Genomic DNA, 25,069 nt, shown 5'->3' on the forward strand with positions numbered 1-25,069 from the left:
TGATATCCACCAAGTACTCAATGTGGTAATGGCCTATCAAAATATCAAGGCAAGATATACACCAAGTACCGAAAATATATCTATACAAGCAACTTGTAGATAATCAAATTAATGATATCAACCGCCTAGTTGTTGATTTATAAGATAAAGCCTTTACATGAATCAATTTCACAAAAATGAATCATGCTACAAGTTATTGTAAGGACGTCACTTTACAACAACTTCTCCTAATACAAGTGATAATCATTTAGAAGTCTTCACTTCTTCATGATGTACACAGGGGACATGCTCATACATGTATGATATCAAAGGTTCGCATGAAGTCTCCATGAATACTGTGATGTGGTGGTGTCACAACATTCACCATAAAACATATCAGAGAATAAGGTTTCTCCCTCTTAGTTTGATGTCAATTTTTCTGACCTCTTAGCTCAAGGTTCTCTCCAATGAAGTATCAGACTTCCTCTGAATCTGTTATCATCCTTCTATCCTCTTGGAAGCGAGTCATATCATGCTTCCCTAGTTCAATGGGTATCCTGATAGCATAAAGGCCTTCCAACCTACATACATGAGACTTTATCCCATGAATCGTAGTCCTTTAGCTGTTATAGTTTCTGAATAGTGTTGAATCCATCAACAAGGTCTACTCCTTCTGAACCAATATCATCAAAAGTTTGATTGAAGCATTTTTATTTTCTGCTCCCTCTCTTTCTCCAAGGTTGCCTCTAATGAACTGTCAAACTCCCTCTCATAATTTCAATCATCAAGGATATTTGCTTCAAGAAACTCATATTATCCAACCTAATCATCAAATGATTCGTGAATCCTAAATCATAGCTTCTTTGGAGCTACTATCATAAGATTGAGTCTACACAATATTTGGTAACATGCCTAATGTACCAATCTTCTTTTCCTGCAAGAACATCCTCAGAGATAAAGGAAAAGATCAAGGCAAATAGCTCTTTATAGTAATTATAGAAATACAAAATAAGAGAGAGACTTCAAAGACTAGATAAATGCAATACCCGAGGATAATAAATACTTATCTACAATAATAAGTTGCTCCACTGAATGTCCATATGCATCAAATCAAGAAATGTCTCCATGTAAGAATTTGTCAAACAATTTGAGTACATCTTTTCTGCTCTCATATAAGGACGATTCAAATGGGAAACGAACATAGGTTATCATTCCCCCTTACAATGTTAGATTCCCACTCTTATATTATTGAACATATAGGTACGTCAACAAAGTTGCCTATATTTGGACACACAACCTATCTCCTTGTAGCTCAAGCCACATTGGTATGGCTTTCGCAATGTGTCCCATGCCCATGTGCTCCTCTTGTTTAGTGGTGGGACACACTCATACATGTCGCATTGTACATGCTCTATTGTTTGATTGCCTTTGTGTATCATCCATTCACCCTTTGGTCATGTAAGAGCTTAATATGTTGTTTATGTACCCGATAGCAATTACTATTTTGTTTGCTTACTCATTTCTACTTCATATATGGATTAGCACTCAGAAGAGAATGATATTCCACTCAAAGGATTTATATTCTCTTTGATCACTTTGACATTTAACCTTTAGCTTTATCATCATTGAATAAAGAATATAATTGTTACTGGTAGAGACAACCATCGCATATATGCTAAAGGTGATCAAAATACTCGAAGTTTCTCCCAAGTCAATAATGATAATAAGTTTTTTTGTGATACACAATCTTTAATTTATAACCACTCCCAATAAATTAATATGATATTGCATCTTTTAATGTTCCTAGACTCTTATAGTTAAAGGAAGATGCCAAAATAATTAATCCCTTTAGAAGTGGGACTTATTTTCACGTCATCTTTTTAAACCACTCATACATCTCTTTATATATAGATCTTACACACTCACCATAAGTCTCAATTAATAATGGTGACCATGAGATTTTCATAAGTCTTCTCATTAATTTTAATTTCAACACTCCTTATCAAGAAATGTAACTTCAGATGATATTTTATTTACTTCAATAATGCAAGGGAAGCTTTAGATATGCCTTTCCTTAACTTACCTCATTATGTGTTGGCCCCAACATCTGGTACCTTTGTGTTAACCTTCACTATACATGTTGGCAGGTCTCGTTCCTCCTAAAGGTGTTGAGGTATCCCACTTATGTCTTCCTTGCACGTCATAGTCTTCTTTAGAATTTGAAGTGGTTCAGAATTATCCAATTCCAATAGAGACATATATCTTTGTTGCTAAATATGTTGCAATTGTTTCTTCAATCAATGCCAACTACCATCATGAATCCACATATATGCTTGAAAATGTGAGTTGTTTGGACACTTTGAGCCATGAAGTATCCTTAGTACTTCTCCTATCACAACATAGACTGTCTAGTCACAATGAACACCAATTTATTAAACATCAAAATTCTTTGTGACTTTGAACACTACAGTAATAACACAGACAATGAACTCCTTGGCAGTATTTGTGCCTATGAAAAAATGCAACGATTGGTTTGTATCTGGTCTACAGTTCATAAAGCCCCTTTGGGATCAGCCTGAGATCATAATTACCTCCACACAAACCCAAACTTTCTGCACGCAGAGTCCCTAGCACAATAGAAAGGAGGTGGCAACCAAACACACAATACTACCAATATGGTTTCGAGCTTAACATATTCACCAATGTACAACTCCATGATCAAATGAATAGAAGACAATTTTTCAATTTGTTCATGTCTTCACACATATTCATATCATGAGATACAATATGTGCTGTAGGTGCCAACAGTTTGAAGAAATTAAGATGAGTATGAGTCCAAACATAATGCATGACACCTTCCACTGAGTTTAAAAATGTGCATAAAAAGAAATACCTTTCAACAACCTCTCCCCTTTCTACATCCTCGCACTTAATCCCCACTTAATCCCTTTATAAAGAAAAGAATGATCTTGACAATTTTGAGGTTTCTAACAACCAGGATCTTTGTGCCCTTACTCAAATGATGTAACTCGATACTGTGTCTTTCCATCCAAACCATTTCCTTCATAGACATTATTTTGTGTGTGTCATTGCTATCATCGACCATCTATTCAAATCAATGCAACACCACTACCATCCAACTCAACGCAAGTCCTTCAGAATAGTAGGGTAGTGCTTTCTCAACCAACAATGCTATGCCAAACAATCTACTCATTGAAATTAACTTTCCAGACTTAACCACCCTATATGTGATCAAAGAAAGTATCTAACCTGAACGCAAGAGAAAATTGCATACACAATGTTAATTCCCAAGTTCCTTGTTGGTATTTCCTTGAGCCAAATCATGAAGACAAAGTGCACACCCAAGACAGATTTGACATTGATAGCAGTACCATGTGCAAAATTCAATGCATATTCGTCTACCTATCCCGATGTTAGCACAAACTAACTCTTTCATCATTCGCCTTTAATGGATACACAACTTTTCGGACACTGGAGATTTCTCACACAAATTACCATGTATAGGCGTACAACTGTTCGGACAATTTTTCCAGATTACCATGTATAGGCATACAAAAAGAATTATGTAGTTCTTTAATGTTAGATTGTGTAGTTGATCATCCTAGCAAACAACCTGCTCTGATACCATGTTGAAGAAATAGGATCATTCATCTATCTGTAACTTGTAATAGCACTTATGGATCTTTTATGTGTTTTCCAAGTTACTATACAAACAAATATATATAGGAAATAAAGAGGCATGTGTCTTGAAGAGACATGTACCTTTGACATATTAACTTACATTAGTTATAGTTATAACACAAGTAATATATATCTTCAATATATTGTAATAGATTTATAACAAGATATATATATATATATATATATATATATATATATATATATATATATATATATATATATATATATATATATATATATATATATCACTCTTAATATAAGTTAATTATTCCATATATAATATTTGTCATATATTATATATCTCATATATATAATATAATTTATCCGACAGAATTATAACATTAACAATATTGAACAGCCTAAAAGTTTTCCTTTGTCAAAAGGAGGAGATACGGTCTGCAAGTTGAAAAAACCATTGTATGGATTGAAACAAGCACCTAGAGCTTGGTATGCGAGATTGCACAAGTATTTGGAAAAATTGTGATTTGCTAAAGGTACTGCACATAATTACCTATATTTGAAGGAACTTGAGAATAGTTTATTGATTATTGAAGTATTTGTGGATGATATAATCTTTGGAGGTGATGATGAAGCAAGTGAGAAATTTGTTGGTGACATGAAGAAGGAATTTGAGATGAACATGATTGGAGATGAAGTATTTCTTGGGTTTGCAGATTGTGCAGAATAATGAAGGTATCTTCTTCACAAACTAAGTATTTGAAAGACTTAATGAAAATATTTGGTTTGAAAATTTGTAAACCTATTGGTACACCTACGGTAACTGGTGACAAGATATCTAGCAAAGATGAGACACCTATTGTTGAGCAAAAGAAGTACAGATCTATGATTGGAGGTTTGCAATATTTGACTCATAAAAGATCGGATATAGCTAATGCAGTTGACAATGTTGCAAAATATCAAGTTGATCCTAAAGAATCACATTATGCAGCAGTAAAGATGATTTTCAGATATTTGAAGCGTACACCTGATTTTGGATTATGGTATGATAGATCAAATGACCTTACCTTATGTACATATATTGATGCGGAATAGGCGGGCTGTATGGATGACAAAAAGAGTACACGTAGTGGAGCATTTTTCGTAGGAGGAAGATTGGTTTTCAGGCTAAGTAAGAAACAAGATTGTATCTCACAGAGCACTATAGAAGCGGAGTATGTAGCAGCAGCAAATAATTGCAATCAGATCACATGGATGAAGCAGATATTGAAGGATATTGGCGTTGACTTTATAGAATCTATTGTCAAACATTTTGATAACTCGAGTACAGTGAGTATGTCTAAGAATCTTCTACTTACATTCTAAGATGAAGAACATATCTATTAAGTATCATGTTTTGATAGAGAAGGTTGCAAAGAAAAAAATCAAACTACAGTATATCAATATAAAGGAGCAGATACTAGATATGTTTAAAAAGCCTTTGCCAAAGGATACATTTGAGTATTTGAGAGGTACGCTTGGGGTTATGCCCCTGCTAACTTCTGAATAGATGATGCAGAGATTGTATCAGTCCAATGGTATGGAACACTATTGCTTATCTAGACTAAACGTTGATGCTTCCTCTATGAGGGAGTATCTGTGTTTGAGCTGAGTCATAAAGGACTCTTGGTAGCTGGTATTTAACAGTCTTTGGACACTTGAGCTTGTTGAAGATTTTTTTTGCAGCAAATTAACATAATGATGCCTTTAGCGTTGATGTTAGTGGGCGAGAGAAGTATATGAAAAACATCCTTTGGTCATGCGAGAGAGTACATTTGGGAAAGTTGTACATGAAATGGAGAAAAATATATATGTCAATGGGAAAGTATATCAATGGGAGAGAAACAACACTAATGGAAAGTTGTTCCTATGAGAGATTGATTTGATTGATGAAGAGGATTTGAAAAGAAGATGACTACAGCAGTGGAGCAATTGTAGAAGAGTGGCATGTTTGGTATTCTTGGAACTTAGATGTTTTTCATCTATGTTGTCATCAATACCAAATGGGTACACTGTTAGCATAAATGTTGATGATATTCTTATGAGAGAGTATCCTAGCATTGTTGGAGCATTCGGGAGATTGTTATTATGAGCATATGTTGCATTCATGATAGTGTTTATCATTGATGTCAACATATTGGTTATTCTGTGAAGACTAATAGAGCAACAATCAATGTTTGAGATTGTATGATTAGAGGATTGAAGATGAGGACATGTTCTATAAAGTGTCTTGATGTCGTAGTAGCTAAAAGCACATGCAGTAAGTCGAAGACTAGTGACTATTATTCAAGATTTACAAAAGACAATATATAAATAGAGTTCTTGAGAACTAGTTTATGGTACTTGGATTATATCTCTTAACAAGGATAGAATTTGGTTAAAAGCAGTTAGAAAGACGTAGAAGACATCACATTGATGACATGGTTGAGTGCACAAAGTTCGAGGTTGCACGCCTGAAGATTTGGGAAGACTGTGAACCGACAGTGTTATGTAATTGTGAAAAGATGTAATGTAGCTTGTATTGTTTTATCTTAATGTGGCCCTATTGTAATTGTAAATTGAGAAAGCCTCAAGGCCAACTCAACAAATTAATTTGAGGACTTAGTATAAAGGAAACTTGTTTTCATTGTAATTATGACGTATGCAAGAAGAAAGTGAATGTAAGCAAATTGTTAGTGTGAATTGCATGCAAGTAAGCGATCTAGGGGATTTGTGTGATGCAAGTTTACAGATCTGGCATTGAGATTTGAGAAGTGTTTAGTGTAGCAAAGGCATAGTGAAAGAGTGAAGTGATTATATTTGGCAGAGAGTGCTAGTGGATAGTTGATCTTTTGGTATTGTTATGAAAGGAATAATACAGAGGCCAGTTGGAGAGTGAGTTTGGTGGTTGTTGATGTCAGTTTTTGTACCACTACATAACATATTAGCAATTAAATATTTGATACAAAGTATCAAACACTCAACCCTCTCTTGAAAAGTAATCACTCATGTAGAATATGAGGATACTCCAAGGTTCCTTGTACCTGTGGACACTAACTCAGTTTTAATGATGTGATTTGCTAGTTAATCACGTAGGCAGGCTTACATTATTCATTCAAAGATAACTTGGTGGTACTTCGCTTGCTTGACTTGTTCTTTTCTTCTTGATCACTTTCACTTTCAACTACTCCTACCACTAAATGCTTATTGCTCTACTACTACTCCTATGGATGGAGAAATTAGAAAATGGATGGGGATCTAACCAAACGAAAACTTGCCAGCGGCACTACCTCCATTGGTGCGATGATTCTAAGCGATACTCTTAGGATTTTCACACTGCACCTATCTTACAACCCAACTTGAAGTACAAGCAGAAAAATGATATGCAAGTAGAACTTAGGAACGATTAGACTAGATTACCACACAAGGCTTCCTAACAAGTCGCTAGGATGCTAGTGGCCTAGTATATAGGTCCCTATCAAACATTCACTAACATCGCCATACAATTAGCCATCTACTTCTACTCTAACAACATGAAATGAAATCCTACTTTAATTTGAGAGATGAGAAGAACCATGCAATACACCAAAATGATCATGTATATCCACCATGCAAGCCACAACAATAAATAGAGAACAATTTTGATAGTATTTTGGCAACAATTCTCCAACATAACTCTTTTACAAATGAGAGGAAAATGGCCTTATATAGAGGCTCCAAATTACAATGAATGGTCGAAATTAAGAGGCAAAATCAAGGGCCAAGATTATATCTTACAAACCCTAATTAGGGTTACCATTATTCAACCAATTACATGAGGACACCAACTTTGTGGACCAATGAGAAAATTACAATAATTTGTCAACCAATGAGAACATAGGACACTTGGCATGTTTTCATTGCATGCACATGAAAGTGCCACCTCATCAACCTTATCTTATAGATTTATTCAATCCTTGAGATAAGGTGAAGCCTTGGATGCTTGAGCTTGTCCTTAGAAACTTTCTCATCACCACTCAAACCTGCTTGTACTTGATGTCCTAACCCAGAAAGGATGAGGTCTTCATGCACTTGGGGTAATCTTGCCTTGGCCTTGATGGCTTCCCTGGATGTGAACTTCTTTGCAACTTGAGAGCCTTGCTCTTGGCCACTACCGTGAAATCGAACTTAACCTCCCCCATTATCCTTGCCTTCCTTAACCTTCCCGGTCTTCCAACCTTCCCATTCGAATCCAGCCAAGCTAGCTTGCACGAATAGCCAAGCCTTGCCTAGCCTCAAATATTTTCAAATCTCTTCTACTAATCCGCTCTTTCTTGACATTGCGAGGCTTCTTGAATCTCAAACTTCAATCAAATTCTCCCTTCACCCGATTTCATTCTTTACCAAAGCTCACACTTCAACCTTTGTCAGCTTGCAATCAAATAGAAGAGCTAGGACCCCATGTGGAATTGCTTCTAGTTTTGCACTACCCTAAGTCATAATTCTAGATTTTCACTTATAATTCTAGTCCAATCAAATTTGCCCTTTCCATTTACAATTTCATCAATAATGTAGTACATTCAATTCTCGAATTGCATACCTTGTGAGACGCCCATGACTCAATTGAGCAACACAATGAGGTCGCTATACTCTGATTTGAAGTTTGATCGGGTGATCCTTGACACCCTGGTGACTCCCTTCTTGCCTTCATGTAGGCATCTTGATTATCCTGGTGGAACTTGTCAGCCTGATCCATCGTTTGTCTCTTAACTGTATCATGTTTATAGTGCCACTGTTGGTGTCACTGACTTGCTTCAATTTCGAGAAGAAGGCGGTCTTTGACATCATGTCTTCCTTGTCTTTTTTTGGTAGACGTTCCTCTTGGATTCTTGCTTGCACTAACATCTACCATCCTAAACACTTATTTCTGCCCCGTCGTTCTAAGTGATATGGACTACCCTTATCAATCTCCAACCTTCTATCTATCGATGGATTCTAACTTATTTCTGCCTCACCAAGTCCTACCAGTACACTTATCAATCTCCAATCTTCAACCTAGGGGTGGCACTAACACTTATTTCTGCCTCTTCGTGCCTTAGGATGGACTACACTTATGACTCCCTCTCCAATACCTAGGGTGGTCTAGCTTATTTCTGCCTCTCCAAGTGACCTATCATGAAAACTACGCTTATATCTCCCAACTCCAACCTATCAATGGGATGATGAAGTGGTGGATGAAAAGTACAAGCAAGAGAAGAGGAACGAAACCAAGCAAGAACAAGAGAGAGACGATCTTGCCCTTAGAGCGGCCTCCAAACACGGAATAAGGTTCGTCCTTCTACCAACAAAGAACACCTCTAGAAATTTTTCTGGCATGTGAAAATTTAGTCCTCCAAGAAGGAATGTGAAGTCATGGCAAGTGAAATAAGACCTTGGAATTCTGTCCACCTTATGCAAATACTAAAAATAGTTGTAATTAATGTATCATGTAAAATATGAATCTAGTTATTATACGAATATTTATGTTTAAATAAGAGGATTCTAACTAATATGACAATGTTTTTATTCATGATGATTGCTTAATAAATAAAATTCGCAAGGAAATTATATTTGAGGATGAATAATTTTTACAGTTCTAAAGATAATTTATTGTGCAAAAGATTAAGATGAATATGACTAGTCCCTCCTTGCCAACAAATGTAGGAGAAGATCAATCTCGCAAACGAGGTTAGAGTATCATCAAAGAGACAAGGTGCGAACATGGGGTAAAGGTGAAGAGTCGACAGGCTCCTCTATATGGTTTACACAATTTCTCGTATGGTTTGGAATCAATATGATATTTAGAAGTGTTGTGTGTAGTTGTGGCATAGTTTCCAATAGGCCTATGACTTTGATTGCACTTGTCGTAAAATCTTTTTGTTAGCCTTTGTCCATAGTGAGGTGCTCATTATTTCATGCGTTTCCCTCCTCTCAACCATCATTTCTTTTTCTATGCTAGCCTTGGCATCCAGTACACTGTGCTTCCTCATACCACAATTGGGATATTAGGCCTTGTTTGCATGTGCCTAGGTGACCGACAACACCTCCTTTGTGCCCACCTTCTCAATATTCAATGAACTAATACCCAACTTCAAACAATCAGCATTCTCATGGTCCCCTAGTCCACACCATCTGTACAAGAGTTGTTGTATTTCTTCCCTTGCACAATCACGGACAAAATGTCCACATTGGTTACATAAGCAGCATTACGTCATTGGTTGTTCTTTTGCATCGTACTAGATATGGCCCTGGCTATTATTGTTATTGTTATTCTTGTTATTATTATTCCTTCCTCCATGCCCATTGTTCCAATAGCCGCCAAAAGATGTCATGGTGTTATTTGGCAAAAGATTGGACACTGTTGTGGATATGGACAGCTCCTGGGTAAGTAACTTTTGTTGACCCTATGTCTTCATGTTATATCGGCATTCTTAGTGGAATATTCAATAATCTATCAAATGTCGCACAAGTTCTTAGTGCATGCCCCCTTGACATGGCCCTCCTTACATTTTGTACACCAAAAATCACCGTCCTCATTTCTACTCATACTGGCCCTCATTGATTTGAACTCTCGCATCATCCATAGCATATCATTTTGAAGGGCTAATGCCTTCTTGCTAGATTCCTCGTTACTGCTCTATGTAGAGGAATCCCCATCCTTGAACAATGACCCGTGCTTTTTCTCCGTCATTTTCTCTCACTATCCAAGTCCATTGCTCTGTTGTACCCATCTGTATATAATGGCGAGGAATAATTTGTCTTCTTTTTCAACGATGGTCTCAACCCTTCGATAAACCGCCACTTCTCCAAGCCATCAGTTGGTTTGCTCTCCATTTTCCCAACAAATCCTTCAACCGCCCACCATATTCTCTAACAGTCTCATCTTTGGCCTACTTGGTACTATGGATTTTGGTCAAAATTTCATTATCATCTCGCAGTAGCCAAAACTTGGTCTGGAATTCCTTCAACTTCGTCTATGAGGTTACTTTAGTTTTATCCACATTTGAATACTAATCTATGGCCACTCCACACAACATGGCTGGAAATTGTTACACCCACTCATCATGATCTATCACCCCATTAGCACGCCAAATATTTCACAACTTCTACAATGGTGCACAGGATCTTCCTACCACATGTAAATTTTGGTAATTTTTGTATTTGAGACATAACCACAGTTTTGGTGTAGTGCAGGTTCCCGAACCAGATGTGTTAGAGCCAAAATATGTTGCTTTTCCTATAGTGCCCTTACGTCTCTTTGACACTCATGGCTACTAGTATCCCTTGCACCACCATCCTCAACCTCTTCTTCTCCCTTGGACTCCACTTGCCCGCTCCCTCAATGTGAGATTGAAGTTTCCCAACAAGTTTCTAGTGTCTTCCAATAGTTTTTTGTGGTTTATTCCTTCGTCGTATACTTCAATGCCCTTGGTAGGGTAACCCCTTCCATACCATACGTCACGTCTCCAATTTTTTCACTTGTGGCGCCTATCGTGCTCCCTTTGGGCAACCTTCCTTGTGCCCTTCCCTCCGCAAGTCTCCACAAACATCTTCGATGCTCTACCAATTCCTCGAGTCTCCTATCCCTCTGAATAGCCTAAAACTCATCTATATATTCTTTCCAACTTTTGTCTTTATTCAGCAATTTTATTATTAATTCCTCCTCTCTGAAGAGTTGCCTTGTCATCTTCTGCTCCCATCCCTTTCTTTTGTCTCCCTTCGCCTATTTTCCTCAAACCTTTGGAGGATCTGTTGGCGTCTATTCTCTCGATTGACTTCCTCTTGGGAGTTTTGCAGCACCAAGAATGTTTGTGCCACCATATGTGGGAGCTTTCTCATTAACCGATCAACTGAAGGGCTTACACTAGGGAAATACCACACTACACTCTTGAGGACTTGTTCTTGTACAACCTTCCTTCACACGTGAGCTTCTATTAACGCTTTCAGAAATGAGATGGAGTCGTATGTCAATGCTCTTTCTCCCTCGAACAACTCCTGAGATGTGGTGTCTTCGTTGTGGTTGCTTCCTTCATTTATGGGTTGTCCCATTATGCGTTCATCACCATATACCACTTTGTCACTCCTAGATTCTTTAAAAGCAACAGTGCCAAATGTTTACCAATTCGGATAACAAGTTTAACACACACAGAATATAAAATAACAAAAAGTAATATAATGCAACACAATACAGCTATCAAAGAACTCACCAACTTCTTTATTAATCGCAGGAATATTTGGACTCAAGATGACACTGCTTTTTTATTAACACTCATGATGATCGGATACAATACATAGAATATAAAGTGTTGAAGGGTTGCAACTACGAACCGTTGCAACCATCCAACTATCCACCCAAACTACTTACACCTTCGGACACACTAATCAAATGTTAACAATTAGTTTTACCGATAACAGTCGTCCTTTGCATCACAGTATAATCATATCATGGTGTAAAACTAAGGTTATTGCTGAAGAACCTACCTTAACATATATGTTAGATTGTTCTAGCTCAGCCAAGACAATATATGGTTGAAAATTGAATAAAGAAATGGTTTTGCAATCTATCAAATAACATACTAAAAAGTTCTTTGTTGTCAAAAAAAAAACTTGCATTGAATCATACCTGAGACTCGCGCATCTTCATTCTAAGTTGATGAGCTTCATTATTTAATTCTGCTTTTCTTTGAAATGACTTATACTGGTTCTCATCCTGTTCAGACTGTTAAAAGATATTAGAAATAAAACGAAAACTGATTAAAACTTATGTCTTGCATATAGGCTGAATAACTAAAACAAGTCTTTGCCTAAGAAAGATGAACATGGAAACTCACCTTATGCATTGGATGACAAAGCAGTTTTTGTTCACTCTCTTCTACTTCCTTTACAATATTTACAAAATCAGGATCATCAATACCCATATCCTGCAAAACAAGCAGTCTAAACTCATAACAACATACGATCCTTTTCTTGCAGAACTGAGAAAAGAACATGCAACAACTAAGTGAGGCTTTTATTTACATGCCTGGAAAATGGCAGTTTAAGAAAACATATTTATCAGTAGTGGTTTGAGTTGTGTATTATGCAAAGGCAGCAAAATCTTGATGTGTCAAATGAGACTGCTTATTAGTCCATCCACAAAACTCATACAAAAGAGTGAGTACATACCCAGATCAAACAGTAAAATGGATCTACTTTATCATCCCAACATGAATCACAATTCCATGACGACAAAAACAATTCATGGATCAGAACCACCTGTCGGGTTAATGTGTTACAAACAGAAATTAACAAAAACAAAATGATTTGGCAAAGATAGATAGACAGAACACAATAGGTAAACAGCACTCTAACGAAAAGGATTTACGCCTCAGAATTTGACATCTTCAAAATAACTACTAATTCATAGCAGTATAATGTAAGAAATAAAAAGCGAATGAAACTAGTACATAAAAATTTTCTCTGGGAACTCAACAAAATCCACCAACTTGACCTTTGATTGAGCAAAGTAGGCTGCATTCAACCTCTCCGCCATTCCACTCAAGCTCGTCATAGAATCTCCTAAAATAACAAACTAGACCTAAGAAAAATTATTAAGTCAATTCCCTATGCTTATTATTAAGATAAAACAAAAGGAAGCCCAAGACCTTTAGACATGTGAAATTCTTTATGTTAGCTGTTTTTTATCCTCGCACTCATCTCAATAGTTCACATGATTTGACTTTGGAAGGAAAGTATATAAGAACATCAGATCAAAAACATGGTGGATAAATGAAGCTGAAAATAACAAAATATAAGCTCCTCAAACAATTCTGCCAAGGGACAAGCCATTTGAAGATATGTGGAATAAAGCGCATCCCGATCAAGCATTTTGCTTCAGTATTTGGAGTGATGAACATCAACAAACTGGTCACAAAGAGACCTCACACTATAGAACTCTTGCACCAAAGGCTCTTTCGACAAGTCAACCAACTCAAATGCCTCAAGCACAAGAGGGTAGTAATGATGGTGAGGCCAAATTTCAAACAATCACAAAAGAAACTTTTTGTTTGTGCCACGGGTATCCCTAACAAAAGTAACTATTACAGACACCAAAGAAAAACCCAAATGTATCAGAAGACATGGTCTACCAAGAAGGTCAAACCAGACATCCCTCAATCACCTGACAAGAGCCAGTAACACAAAAGGGCAGGTAACAAATTGTCAATGGTGAACAAGATGACCCCATGGAACAAAATAAAAGGAAGACAGAAAAGAAGCATCAAGAAAATCAAGAAAGAAGTACGAAGTTTTGGAGAAACAACAGAAATGCTAACAGAATAGCATCCACCAGCAATCTCTCAAGAAACCATTATAAGTATGGCCTCTCAACACCCTCTTCCTTTTGCTACTTCTACCATATCGGCTGATCAAAGTAAGTTGGCCTCATTTCCTCCAGTTATAATGTACCCAACATGAAAATTACTTCAGGTCTCGTCTTGCAGCATTAAATATCAGTATGCGGCAAGCCCAACTGAAGGCCAGGGTGGAACTTCTCGAAGAAAGGGCTAAATATGTAACATCGGATTGTTAAAATCGTTATTTTTTATTCAAAATCTCAAGTATACTGAAACAAAGACCAAAGCATTACAAAATCAGGTGAACAACTTGCTCGAGACTTCACCTAGCCAGTTGCTGAGAATCGAGGCAACATGAAAGGAGAAGAGAAGGGCCAGACATTACCCTGCAGGAGTTTGAGAGCCAAATTGGTCCACTGATGAAATTATTAAAAGAAGTTGCAGAGCTGCAAAGCCAACAGGAAACTTAAAAGCAGAGAAACCTCACTCTTGAGTTAGAATATACAGAATCAAGGCCGCAAGTTGGAATGGTAAGTCAAAAATAGTATTTCAACTCAAAGATTGAGGAGTTAAACCAAGAGGCAAACAACTGGAGATCCAAGGTAGGAGAGCTCTGCCTCTTTGGATATGCACTACAATCTCAAGCAGTAGGCATGAAATAAATTTTGGTGCTGCAAGAAAGATAAGCAGCGCTGAATGTGGTCACTGGCCCATCAACCTAATAGATGAAAAGAAGAAATATAAATCTGTCTTCAAAGACTGGTCATTTTCTCCCATTCTCGAAGAGGTGTACAAGGTTAGCAAACCACTGGCAGTGCCAGAGGTGAAAAATGAAACAAAAATTCATTTAAGTGGAAATGCTGCTTTGAAGTATTCAAGAAGCTTGAGGTCTTTTTTAAGGATATATGAGAGAATCTGTAACTTATGCTTGCTTCAAATTTTCCATAAAACATATTCATAGTTTATAGTTATGCAAAGAGCCTTTACTTACAACTATTAATGATGCACTATTGCACATGGATACCCAAATACAAGAATAAACAATAAACATACTTAACAAATATTACAAAAAAATTATATCAAATTGACTCTTTATGATCAAAATGTTTGCACAGTTGAACCTAGGTAAGCCAACGAAAGACAAAATCTAATTGATAACAAGATATGATTGTGACATTTTCAGTATCACTAAGCATTTTGAATCCCATTCAAACCACTATACCTACAATACATTAAATGAAATAGAAACCTCAAGTTTGGACAGGTTTCCATGACAATATATCAGAAAAACCAATTTCTGTCAAATAGACAAAAAAAATCAAAAAATCCACATGTCAGAGCTTTAACGTAACACTAAAAATTTATCCTTCAAGCTTTACAATTTAATACCAATCTGAGTAAAAATACTGGAACATGAGACCATTTTGTAGTCAAAATGCTGTTGACATAAAAAACTATGTTCTGAAACATGTACATGTAAACTTCATAGTTTGAAAACTCACCTCAATAGGATCAAGCTTTGGGAGTCCTTTTGGAAATCTTTTCTCTAGCTCTTGAACTGCCATAAGGACACTCTGTCTAGCTTCCGGTGGCCGCAGATCTTGAGGAATAGCAACTCTCAAAGTACTGAGAGAGCAAATAAGTGGCAACTGAACAGGCACCTTAATAGCAAAACAGAAGACAAAGTCAAACCCAATACAAGTAATCCTCAGATAATTTTAAAAACATGATCCACAACAATAGACATTTGAACACTGACAAATACCAATAAATGGAAAAATTCAAAATCTTGTAGTTCATGTTCCACTCACCACATGCATTTCACCCTTCTGTCCAGAAATAGCAGGACGTGGCTTTGGACGGGGACCATCACTTGTCATGGTAGAAGTACAGTGTAGAAGAGTATCCACTATATAACTACTAGTTCGATTAGTCAATATTGTAGAAGGTAATATACCAGACACTGGTGGCTTTTTCACTGTATTTACAATCACTCCCCATCCCCATTCCGTGACACCATCTCTTACCTTCACCTGCAAAGCACAAACAATATCACACAATCTTCAATGTTAATGGGAATGGAACACATACTATAACACAAAAGCCCTAGCTTATACAGCGTTGTTTGCTTACAAGTTGACAAAACTGTGTTTATTAAAATGTAAAAACATAATAATAATTATACATATCACAGAAACTGAAAACAGCAATATCGAGAAATATCAATTTATAATGTGTGTGGCGTGCGAGTGCGTGCGCGTGCGCGTGCGTGTGCGTGTCTGTGTCTGTATGTGTGCAAGTGCGTGTGCGTGCATGTGCGTGTGCGTGTGTGTGCGTGGGTGCGTGTGTGTGTGCGTGCGTGCGTGCGTGTGTGTCTTGTGTGTGTGTGTGTCTGTGTGTGAGTGTGTGTGTGTGTGAGAGAGAGAGAGAGATTAATATAAGAATACAACTATTGAAGTTCAAAACATGGTACTATTGATGTGCATTTTATAACTTGCCAACAGTAGAATAAAATATCGAGATATCCTCTCTTGATTAAAATCTTGTGTATGCTAAGATTGCAGAAAATCCTGCAGGGGACTCCAAGGTTCCTTTCTTGTTAGTTCTTGACCATAGAAAACCTCAATGGTAAATGTGATATGTTGTTTTATCATGAGGGGACCTATGTTTGTTTTACTTGGATTGATTTCAGATGATAATAGAGATGGGAGCTATCGAAAGATATTGCAATGAAGTACTTCTTTTTGGGTTTTCACAAAATATGTGGAGAGCAACAAGAATAGGATTTAAGAATTTTAATCTACAGCTAAGGGTAATGACAACAACAGATACTGCTTTGATGGACAAATTCTGAAATAACCAAGCTTTGGTGCAATCTTTAGTGGCTTATGTGAATGGCATTCATACAACAACAAACATCATCTAGAGGAACAATGCACATTGAATGATATAAGTTAAGCATCCATAAAATAAGGGTCCGGGCTAACTTTACACAACAACTTAAAATCAGTAAACTATCAAAAGCATGAACCATAGAATTCATCAAAACATTATTTTACTCTCCATTGAAATCAAAACACTTTATCTAACCAATCTCATCTGAATAAGGGAACAATGAAACCATGCAAGCACCAAAATATATCAAGTAATGACAATGAAAACAATGATGAAAAACTCTATTATCTTGGTAGCACGTAGCACCAATCTTAAAATTCATGTTACAAATGAGAAATGAGACCTCCATGTAGGTCCTCAATTACAATGAATGGCCCAGATCAAAACAATAATCGACGGCCCAAATTTAGCCACATCAACCCTAATTAGGGTTAGGGCAGGGAGGAATCAACATCAATGAAAAAGGTCCACATGGACCAATCGGGAAGAAGCCACCATCTTAGTGGATAATAAATGCCCATGATGCATTTAGTGCACCTTTCCCAAGAATCACGTGTTTGAGCTTGCCCTTTCAATCCATGGAATTTGCTCAATACAGTCTCCAACTCATCCACACTATCACTTGGCGTTGATTTCTATTTGAATTCCAAGATTGTCATTGCTCGTTCAAATTTTCTCAAGTTGTTCCCACAATCTAGCAACAAGTCTTAGGTTAAGTTCATGACATTTGAGGAAACAAAAAATTCTTAAAGTCATCCCTTGTGAAGGAATTTAGTTGAAATAACTCTAGTTTACCTCTCAAGTTACCGACCATTATTTCATTCTCGACCACTGAAGTTATCCAACCATTATTTCATTCACGGGAAAACGTTTTGATAATAGTGATGCAACCGTCTTGGAGATCCCTTTCTAAATAATCTTGACAACCCTCTTCAATCAAGCAGATTCCCTCCTAACATGTTCAAGCATTTTCTTGGCCAAGATCACTATGTTATACCACCACGTTAAGTCATATACATCTCATTCCCTAACTCCACCATCAATCAAATTCTTTTTGATAGTCTCCATGAATTCTTGCAAGTCTAAGATCACCACATCTTGATAAATGCATTCATCTTCCCATGACTCATCTATTCACTGTATCCTGGAAAGGACAGCCAATACATTGTCACAAATAGCACCAATTCTTCAATATGCTTGCATGCCTCATTTTAAAGGCCTTCTATCCAAATTTTTACACCATGAGCAATCCATCTAATCTTATCTATACCCTTCACCCACTCAATCAAAATAATTGTATGAGAAACAAACACTAGGCTTTCTTCTCTCATTGGAAGAGGCAGATTTTCTATATAGTCACACAAGGCCTTGACTACACCTTTTTGTTTCTAATATTTGCCTCTAGTTTCAAGATATTATCTCTCATTGCCTGTGTAGAGTCGTCAAAATCTTAGATAGCTTACTCTCGGGAAGCAATGGCCCAAATCAAACTTTGTAACATTGTACTCCTCCGGAGTAATTTGATCCTTTGTCTCATCAATCATGGGCATTGCAAACTAAAGGGTTCTAGATCTGAATTCTCCTCTGACTGACCTTTGCAAACTTCTTAGCTCACTTTTCCTCTAATCGGAATACTTGGTTTATGATCTCCTGTCCTTTGGAAAAGGAATTTTTGCCTCTATTGCAAGACTATCTACTTCTATCGTAGGATCCCTTGTTTCCATCATTTATTGCTCAAGGATAGGAGGCTTTTTCTAGTGCTTACATCCTACTCTTTGTTTCTTCCATGTGCAAATTCCTAATAGGCATTAATGCTATTTGTCCTACACTGGCCTACCCATGTGATCTTGCTTCTTTACTCTTCTTTTGCTCGTCTCTACTTCTTCCCTAGTGAAAGAACCTATTTCCTGCAAACTTGGAGTCCAAATAGGTGATAATGGAGTATTCCTCGACCTTTGTATTTTCTATTGAGGCTCTTCAATATGAAGATTTGGACTCCCCCTCAATTGCAGTTCCCAAGTAACACTCTTTCCATTTCTTCACTGACACTTCTTGATGGGATTTCTCCTTCCTCTAGTCTCCCTCGAGGTTTCTTTGGTCTCTCATCCCACAAAGGCTAATAACCTATGTTCCCCGGGGACGCGTACCCAGCCTAAAACCAAGAGTTTCAGAAAAGGGGACGTCCCGAGGACAGGGGGACGGATATGGGACATCCCCCAGTCATCCCCAAAAAGGCAAAATTACCAGGGGGCGTCCCTGAAACTTGGGGACGGCTGGTCGTCCCTAGTATAGAAAGGGGATGCCTAGACATCCCCCAACTGTATCAGGCCAATTTAGAAAAATAATAATAATAATTTTTTTTTTGAAAAAAATTTAAAAGTGAATATTAAAAAATAATTTTAAGGCTCCTTACTGGGTCACCGAGGTGGGCCCCACCCCTCCAAATCCGGTAGAGGCAGAATAAGAGCAGCAATCTGCTTCATTTTTTTATGTTATGTTTTTTATGTTGAACGTCTACATGATTATGATACATTGATACTTATTACTTTATGGCAGCCCTCTAGCCTTTGGGCATATAGCTTTAGGCAGATTTAGATTTAGATTTTCAGATTTATCATGTTTATCATTATGATATTGTTCACTGATATTGATACGCATTTTGACAATTGAGTACTGAAATCAGATATTATTTCCTAGATGACATTCAAATGTTGTATGTTATGGTTCTATAGTGTTTAAATGACATGCTTTGTGCTTAGTTTCATATGAATGACATGTATATTTGCAAATTTCAATGTATATTTTAAAATTTCCCTATATATATATAGCCGTCCCCGTTTGCCGTCCCCCCTCGTCCCCAAAATCGCCAAAAAAATTTGCCATCCCGAAAACCCGTCCTGTCGTCCCCGTACCGAAAACTTGAGGGAACATAGCTAATAATCCATCAACTTATATGCCAAACTTTCCTTCAATACCTTTAGCTTATAAAATTGTTGATCAACCCACAATTTTGTGAATTCAAGTACTAGTGCAAACAGTGTAGCAATATTTGATATCTCCTCATTTGTCCAATTGTAAGGATGGATGCTCTTTTCCCTTTCTAGGTCATATCCCTTTTGGAATATGTTCATAGCTTCTTCCATCTGATCAAGTACCAGGAAGATCATGCACACTTTGATCATCTTGAGTGGCAACATGAAATAAATCCTCTTTTTAATTTCATTTTCATTAGCAGCAATGGCCTAGAAATCATCAAGATAAATCTAGTGTTGGTATTTCATAACTCCCACTATATTCTAATTTGTTGTAAAAATCCTAGTTTATCCTTCCTTGATAAACTGGTAGATGGTAGAAATGCAGTCCTAATGATAATCTATCAGCCGCATTCTAACAAGGACACATCTCAACTTTGTTTCTTCGATAGGAATTAGGAATTCATGTCCCAACTTTCTCTTCTTCTTTTGAATTTTCTCTTTAGTAATTAATTGCCTACTGTCCTCAAGTAATACCATCTTATCAATGGGATATTGCGGGAGCTTGTACAATTGTGAAGAAAATCCCTACAATCTAATGTAGGAGAAAGTAGAAAGCTAACTTAACCATGCTCCATATTCTCACTCAATTTCATTGCCCCAACTGATAGTCTCATGTGCAATCTCTTTTGCAGAATGCACATTGCGAAAGCACCATTGACCTGAAACAATCATCCTTGGCATACAACTATAACTTAAAGTAGCAATGTAGCATCCATGCACATAAAGTGGGAGCTTGTACGGCTATGAAGAAAATCCCTACAATCTAATGTAGGAGAAAGTAGGAAACTGAATTAACCATGCTCCATATTCTCACTCAAATTCATTGCCCCAACTAATAATCTCATGTGCAATCTCTTTTGTAGAAAGCGCATTGCAAAAGCACTGTTGACCTGAAATAATCATCCTTGGCGTACAAATGCAACTGAGATTAGCATCCAATGCACCTTTTAGCATTGAGCACTACTTCCAATTGTTCCTTTGCATGTCAAGCCATCATATTTTATGATACAAGCCAACATGTAGATGACATAGGAGCTCATGTAGAACTTTCTTGAATGCTCCATATTTGCCAGTTGCTCACTCAGATTATCGCTTATCCTCCCGTGTCATGTCTCTCATTGGAAGTCCTACATAATCATTACCAACTTCTAGGAATAATATTTAAAAGAATAAAAGAGAAATAAATACAACAATAACAATGGCAACATTAAAAGGAATAAATATATAGATGGTAATTATATCATTATAAAATTATAGATATAAAATCAAAAATTTAATAAGTACTAAATGAAATATTAGCTTTTGTGAAGATTGTAATAACCCCAACTAGTTATAAATTTGTCAAACACTGAGTTCTTCTCTAGTTCAGTTGTTTGACATTTCGTCAAACACTTTGCAAGCAAGCTCTGATACCACTGTAATATCCCCTGTCAATTCGAACCTCAACTTGTTGATTTGTAGGTCAAGAAATATTGTCAAACACTTCCAATACGATCCCTATGCTGCTTGTTTCCGAGTTTCAGACTGATTATGCTCGCTTGAAATGATATCAAAGGGGATCTAAAAGCCTTTAATTGATTACTACTATATCTAAGAATAGAACTAAATGCATATGCAAGTCTCTTTTGGCTTTTCAAATGCATATAGATGAATTCTAAATGAAAAATGTGCACTTACAACCAATTGGTATTTTGTCAAACACTTGGCATGCATGCTATTATGTCAATCATGAAAGATATAAATATGCACATTACATCAAATATATAGACCTGCAACTTGTCACTCCTTTAGTGAGATATTTTCTAATTCAATTCTTAACATAATATTCCAAGGCTCTTCGCTTTGCAACCCCTAAAAAAACTAAGTAGAAATGACATTATAAATCTGATATAAAATGTGCATCTACAGCTACTTATGACAGCCACCTTTACAATGCCAAATGACCAATTTAAATGGTGCAAATTGATTGTAGAACCTGATATACAAATCGCCCAATGAAGGAGATGAAATTGCAACCATAATCAAGCCAAGTATTGTAGCACGGATACTGTTCAGGCATTGTAGCAGCAAGAAATAAATGTATCCTCCAATTTAAGCAAAAATAGAACTCCAGAATGAAGCTCTCCTAAATGCCAAATTCAATGGATATTTCACCGCCTCAAATGGTTGCAACACTGAAGAATTGACGCTCTCCAATGGCTAACTGAAATCAAAAACCCTTAGTTTCTTCTCCCAAGTTTATATCAAATGTAATTGACAATAATCAGATATCTAACAATGAAGCTCTCACCTCTATTTATTCTTTTCCTTCACCCTTCTAGAAGGAAATAAAATATTATTTAATTGTATTGTAGCGCGACACTGTTCACGCATACTGTACTGTATTATCTCAAACAGGATATTTGCTGACTTTTCCTTTTAACAGTACACTCAGAAATTAAAAAATTGCAGATAGCTTCCAGCACAAACAAATCCAACACAATAGCCGACAGATGTTTAACCAGTTCTTAATAATAATATTCAAAACTAAGAAATACGCAATGGAAATAATAAAGATTCTTCACAAATTTGTAACTAGTTCTTTTTCGAATAATATTCAGAATCCCAGGCATATAGAAATGCATTACAAACTTATAATGTTAAAGTCAGAAGCTTCCATACAACTCTACAAATACGTTATTGTATTATACAACAGCAATACAATAACCAATACACAAAAACCCAATCCTAAATACAGATTTAACAATAAGATTGGAAAGCTAGGATAAGAACCTGTAAGCGCAAATGAAACACCTGAAGTGATTTTTCCCAGGACAATGGGTTTGCATCCACTGTCTGCTAGCACGAGGGACTACATCCTCGAACTAGATGAAAGCTGAAGCTTTCTGAGACTCTCACAAGAGAGGAAACTAAACTGAATAATAAAATCAAGCATGCCCAGCCTTGAGTCTTTTTGCCTTTTTAATACACAAACTAAGACTCTTTGACTCCCCTCTGACCTTTGTTCTATTACTTGTGACTCTTCAACTTCTTTCTGATAAATCGTCTTATTCCTCCTCGTCCTCTTGTGACCACATGGAATATTAATTTGACCTTCAATAATAAATTTCCAGCTTACATAGTCAAATTTAATATTGTAAATTTGTTCCTTCCTAATAATTCTAATGTCCCCAAAGAAGGGACATTACAAATCTCCCCTCCTTGAGATTGCTTGCCCTCAAGCAATATGTACCTGGATACCATATAAATCCGTAGTTAATCGAATAGCCCAAACTAACAACAAACCCGGTCAAACTGTGAAGCACGGTACCACTCTGTAAAACACCTATCAACTGAATTCCTAGATCCCATATTACTCTTTGAAGAAACATTGCGCCTGTAAACCAATCAACATTGATCATCACCATAATCAGCTTCAAACTGAATAGGACCACAATAAAATCCTCGTCCAACCATAGATACAATCTACCAACACCTGGATCCCAAACTCTGTTATGATGCCTCGTTGCTATGATGATATAGAAATATATCCAAGGTCCATATATAATCTAGTAGAATGTGAAGACCTGACTCAGATGGATGATGTAAGAAATGAGCTGCTCAAAAGCTGAAACCACCATCCAATGGACATCATAATTCATATCGTCGGTGTAAACTTGGAGAATTCCGTAGCGCATAGGAGCTATGAATATGAAGAATGTTGAGAATCTACCCACAAACCTCACATAAATACTCCATCGAAAATTGTTCAGAGGCTGATGAAGAAAATTCACCCAACTCCTGAATGGGGTGAAATCGGAAAATATGTTGGGGCTGATCAAATGATAAGCGAAAAAAGTTGATTCTTCATTCCCATGCTAAGAATCGGATTCACTGCTAGAATCTGAGCCAAGTTCCCAAAGTTCGAAATCAAACTATTCCTCTTCATGGCAAACAATAGATGATCCCTCATTTAACATAAAAAGAGCATTGTCAGACGTCCAATTAGTAACAACTTCAAACAAAGCGCTGTCAACAAGCTGAAAATGTTCTGAATTTTTGCTACTCAACTGTTTGGGGCAGTTATCTAAGTCATACATCTGCTGAATGCTCTCAAGTTGGTCAATGACTTCCAGGAAGAACTCTTGCCTCATTCTATTCTCATGTTACCGAGAGTGTTTCATGAGCTTGATTTAATTTTCTGCTCCCTGTAGAGAAAATTGAGCTTCACTTAGAGCCTCTTGAACATACTTAAGTGTCCTATTGAGATCCTCGATCTTATCCTTTTCCCTATTTGATTGTGCTGCATAAATCTTAGAAATCTTGAGAATGCAATCCCTGTCGAATAGCAAATATAAGAAATCTAATTTCATAGACTCGAGGGTTGTTTTGACCTTTTGTAAATCGATCACATGCCAATCATCTTCCCCTTCCCTTGGGATCTTCCTGTAGAGTTCCTCAACCAACTCGTGGGTACTGTCAAATTGCACCAAGGATGCAACGACCATATCTTTACTAACCTTCAATTCATTTTGTAAGGCATGTACTTCATCATCTCCCTGCTGAAACTGTTCATTGTTTTGCAGTGTCATCCTAAGTTGTTTCTCTAAATTCATGTTCTGAGAATTATGAATATATGGTTCATGATGCCAAGGTCCCAAACTGTTATTACCTTGTGTGCAATCTATTTCATTATTCTGCTTGGCAAAGCTCACCTCCAAGTCACCAACGAAGAAACTTGTACCTCATGTAACATCTTCTATGTGATCACGAGAAGGCTGCTCATTTTTGGTAGTTGTCTGCTCTTCTATTTCAAAATCATCCAAACGATAATTCGGGCCTATTGGAATTTCTTCGTACAACCCTGTGTGTTGTTCGTTTGCAAAGAGATCCAGGGCCAACTCCAAATAATTTCTTTTTGCCATATCAGTCATACTTTGCTGCTCGAGATAAAAATACATATAATCACTGAATGATAGATCATTCTGAACTCGATTAGGGAGTCTTTGATAATCCTTGTAAATGTTGAGTATTTCAGTTTTTATAACGGATTCTGAATTTTGTACCAAGTGTTCTTGTAGTTTCTTAGTACCTTCCAAAATTTGGTTCAAATCTCTTCCCATTGCTAAATGTTGTTATCTCAAAAATCTT

General features: G+C 36.8%; 1 protein-coding gene across 1 annotated transcript in view; it reads right to left on the reverse strand.

The window, feature by feature from the left end:
* The window catches only part of HEN2 (RNA helicase, ATP-dependent, SK12/DOB1 protein), a 193,158-nt gene that overhangs the window by 42,906 nt on the left and 125,183 nt on the right, over nucleotides 1–25,069 (reverse strand). The window contains exons 9-12 of the mRNA XM_089813393.1: nucleotides 15,821–16,042; nucleotides 15,512–15,670; nucleotides 12,507–12,596; nucleotides 12,299–12,394 (exon numbers count right to left, since the gene is read on the reverse strand). Of these exons, the coding sequence (XP_089669519.1) occupies nucleotides 12,299–12,394; nucleotides 12,507–12,596; nucleotides 15,512–15,670; nucleotides 15,821–16,042 (567 nt within the window). The remainder of the gene's footprint in view (nucleotides 1–12,298; nucleotides 12,395–12,506; nucleotides 12,597–15,511; nucleotides 15,671–15,820; nucleotides 16,043–25,069) is intronic.

The sequence above is a fragment of the Cupressus sempervirens genome, chromosome 2 (assembly GCF_028749045.1).
Source record: "Cupressus sempervirens isolate cs-2001-9-10 chromosome 2, ASM2874904v1, whole genome shotgun sequence".
NCBI lineage: Eukaryota > Viridiplantae > Streptophyta > Pinopsida > Cupressales > Cupressaceae > Cupressus > Cupressus sempervirens.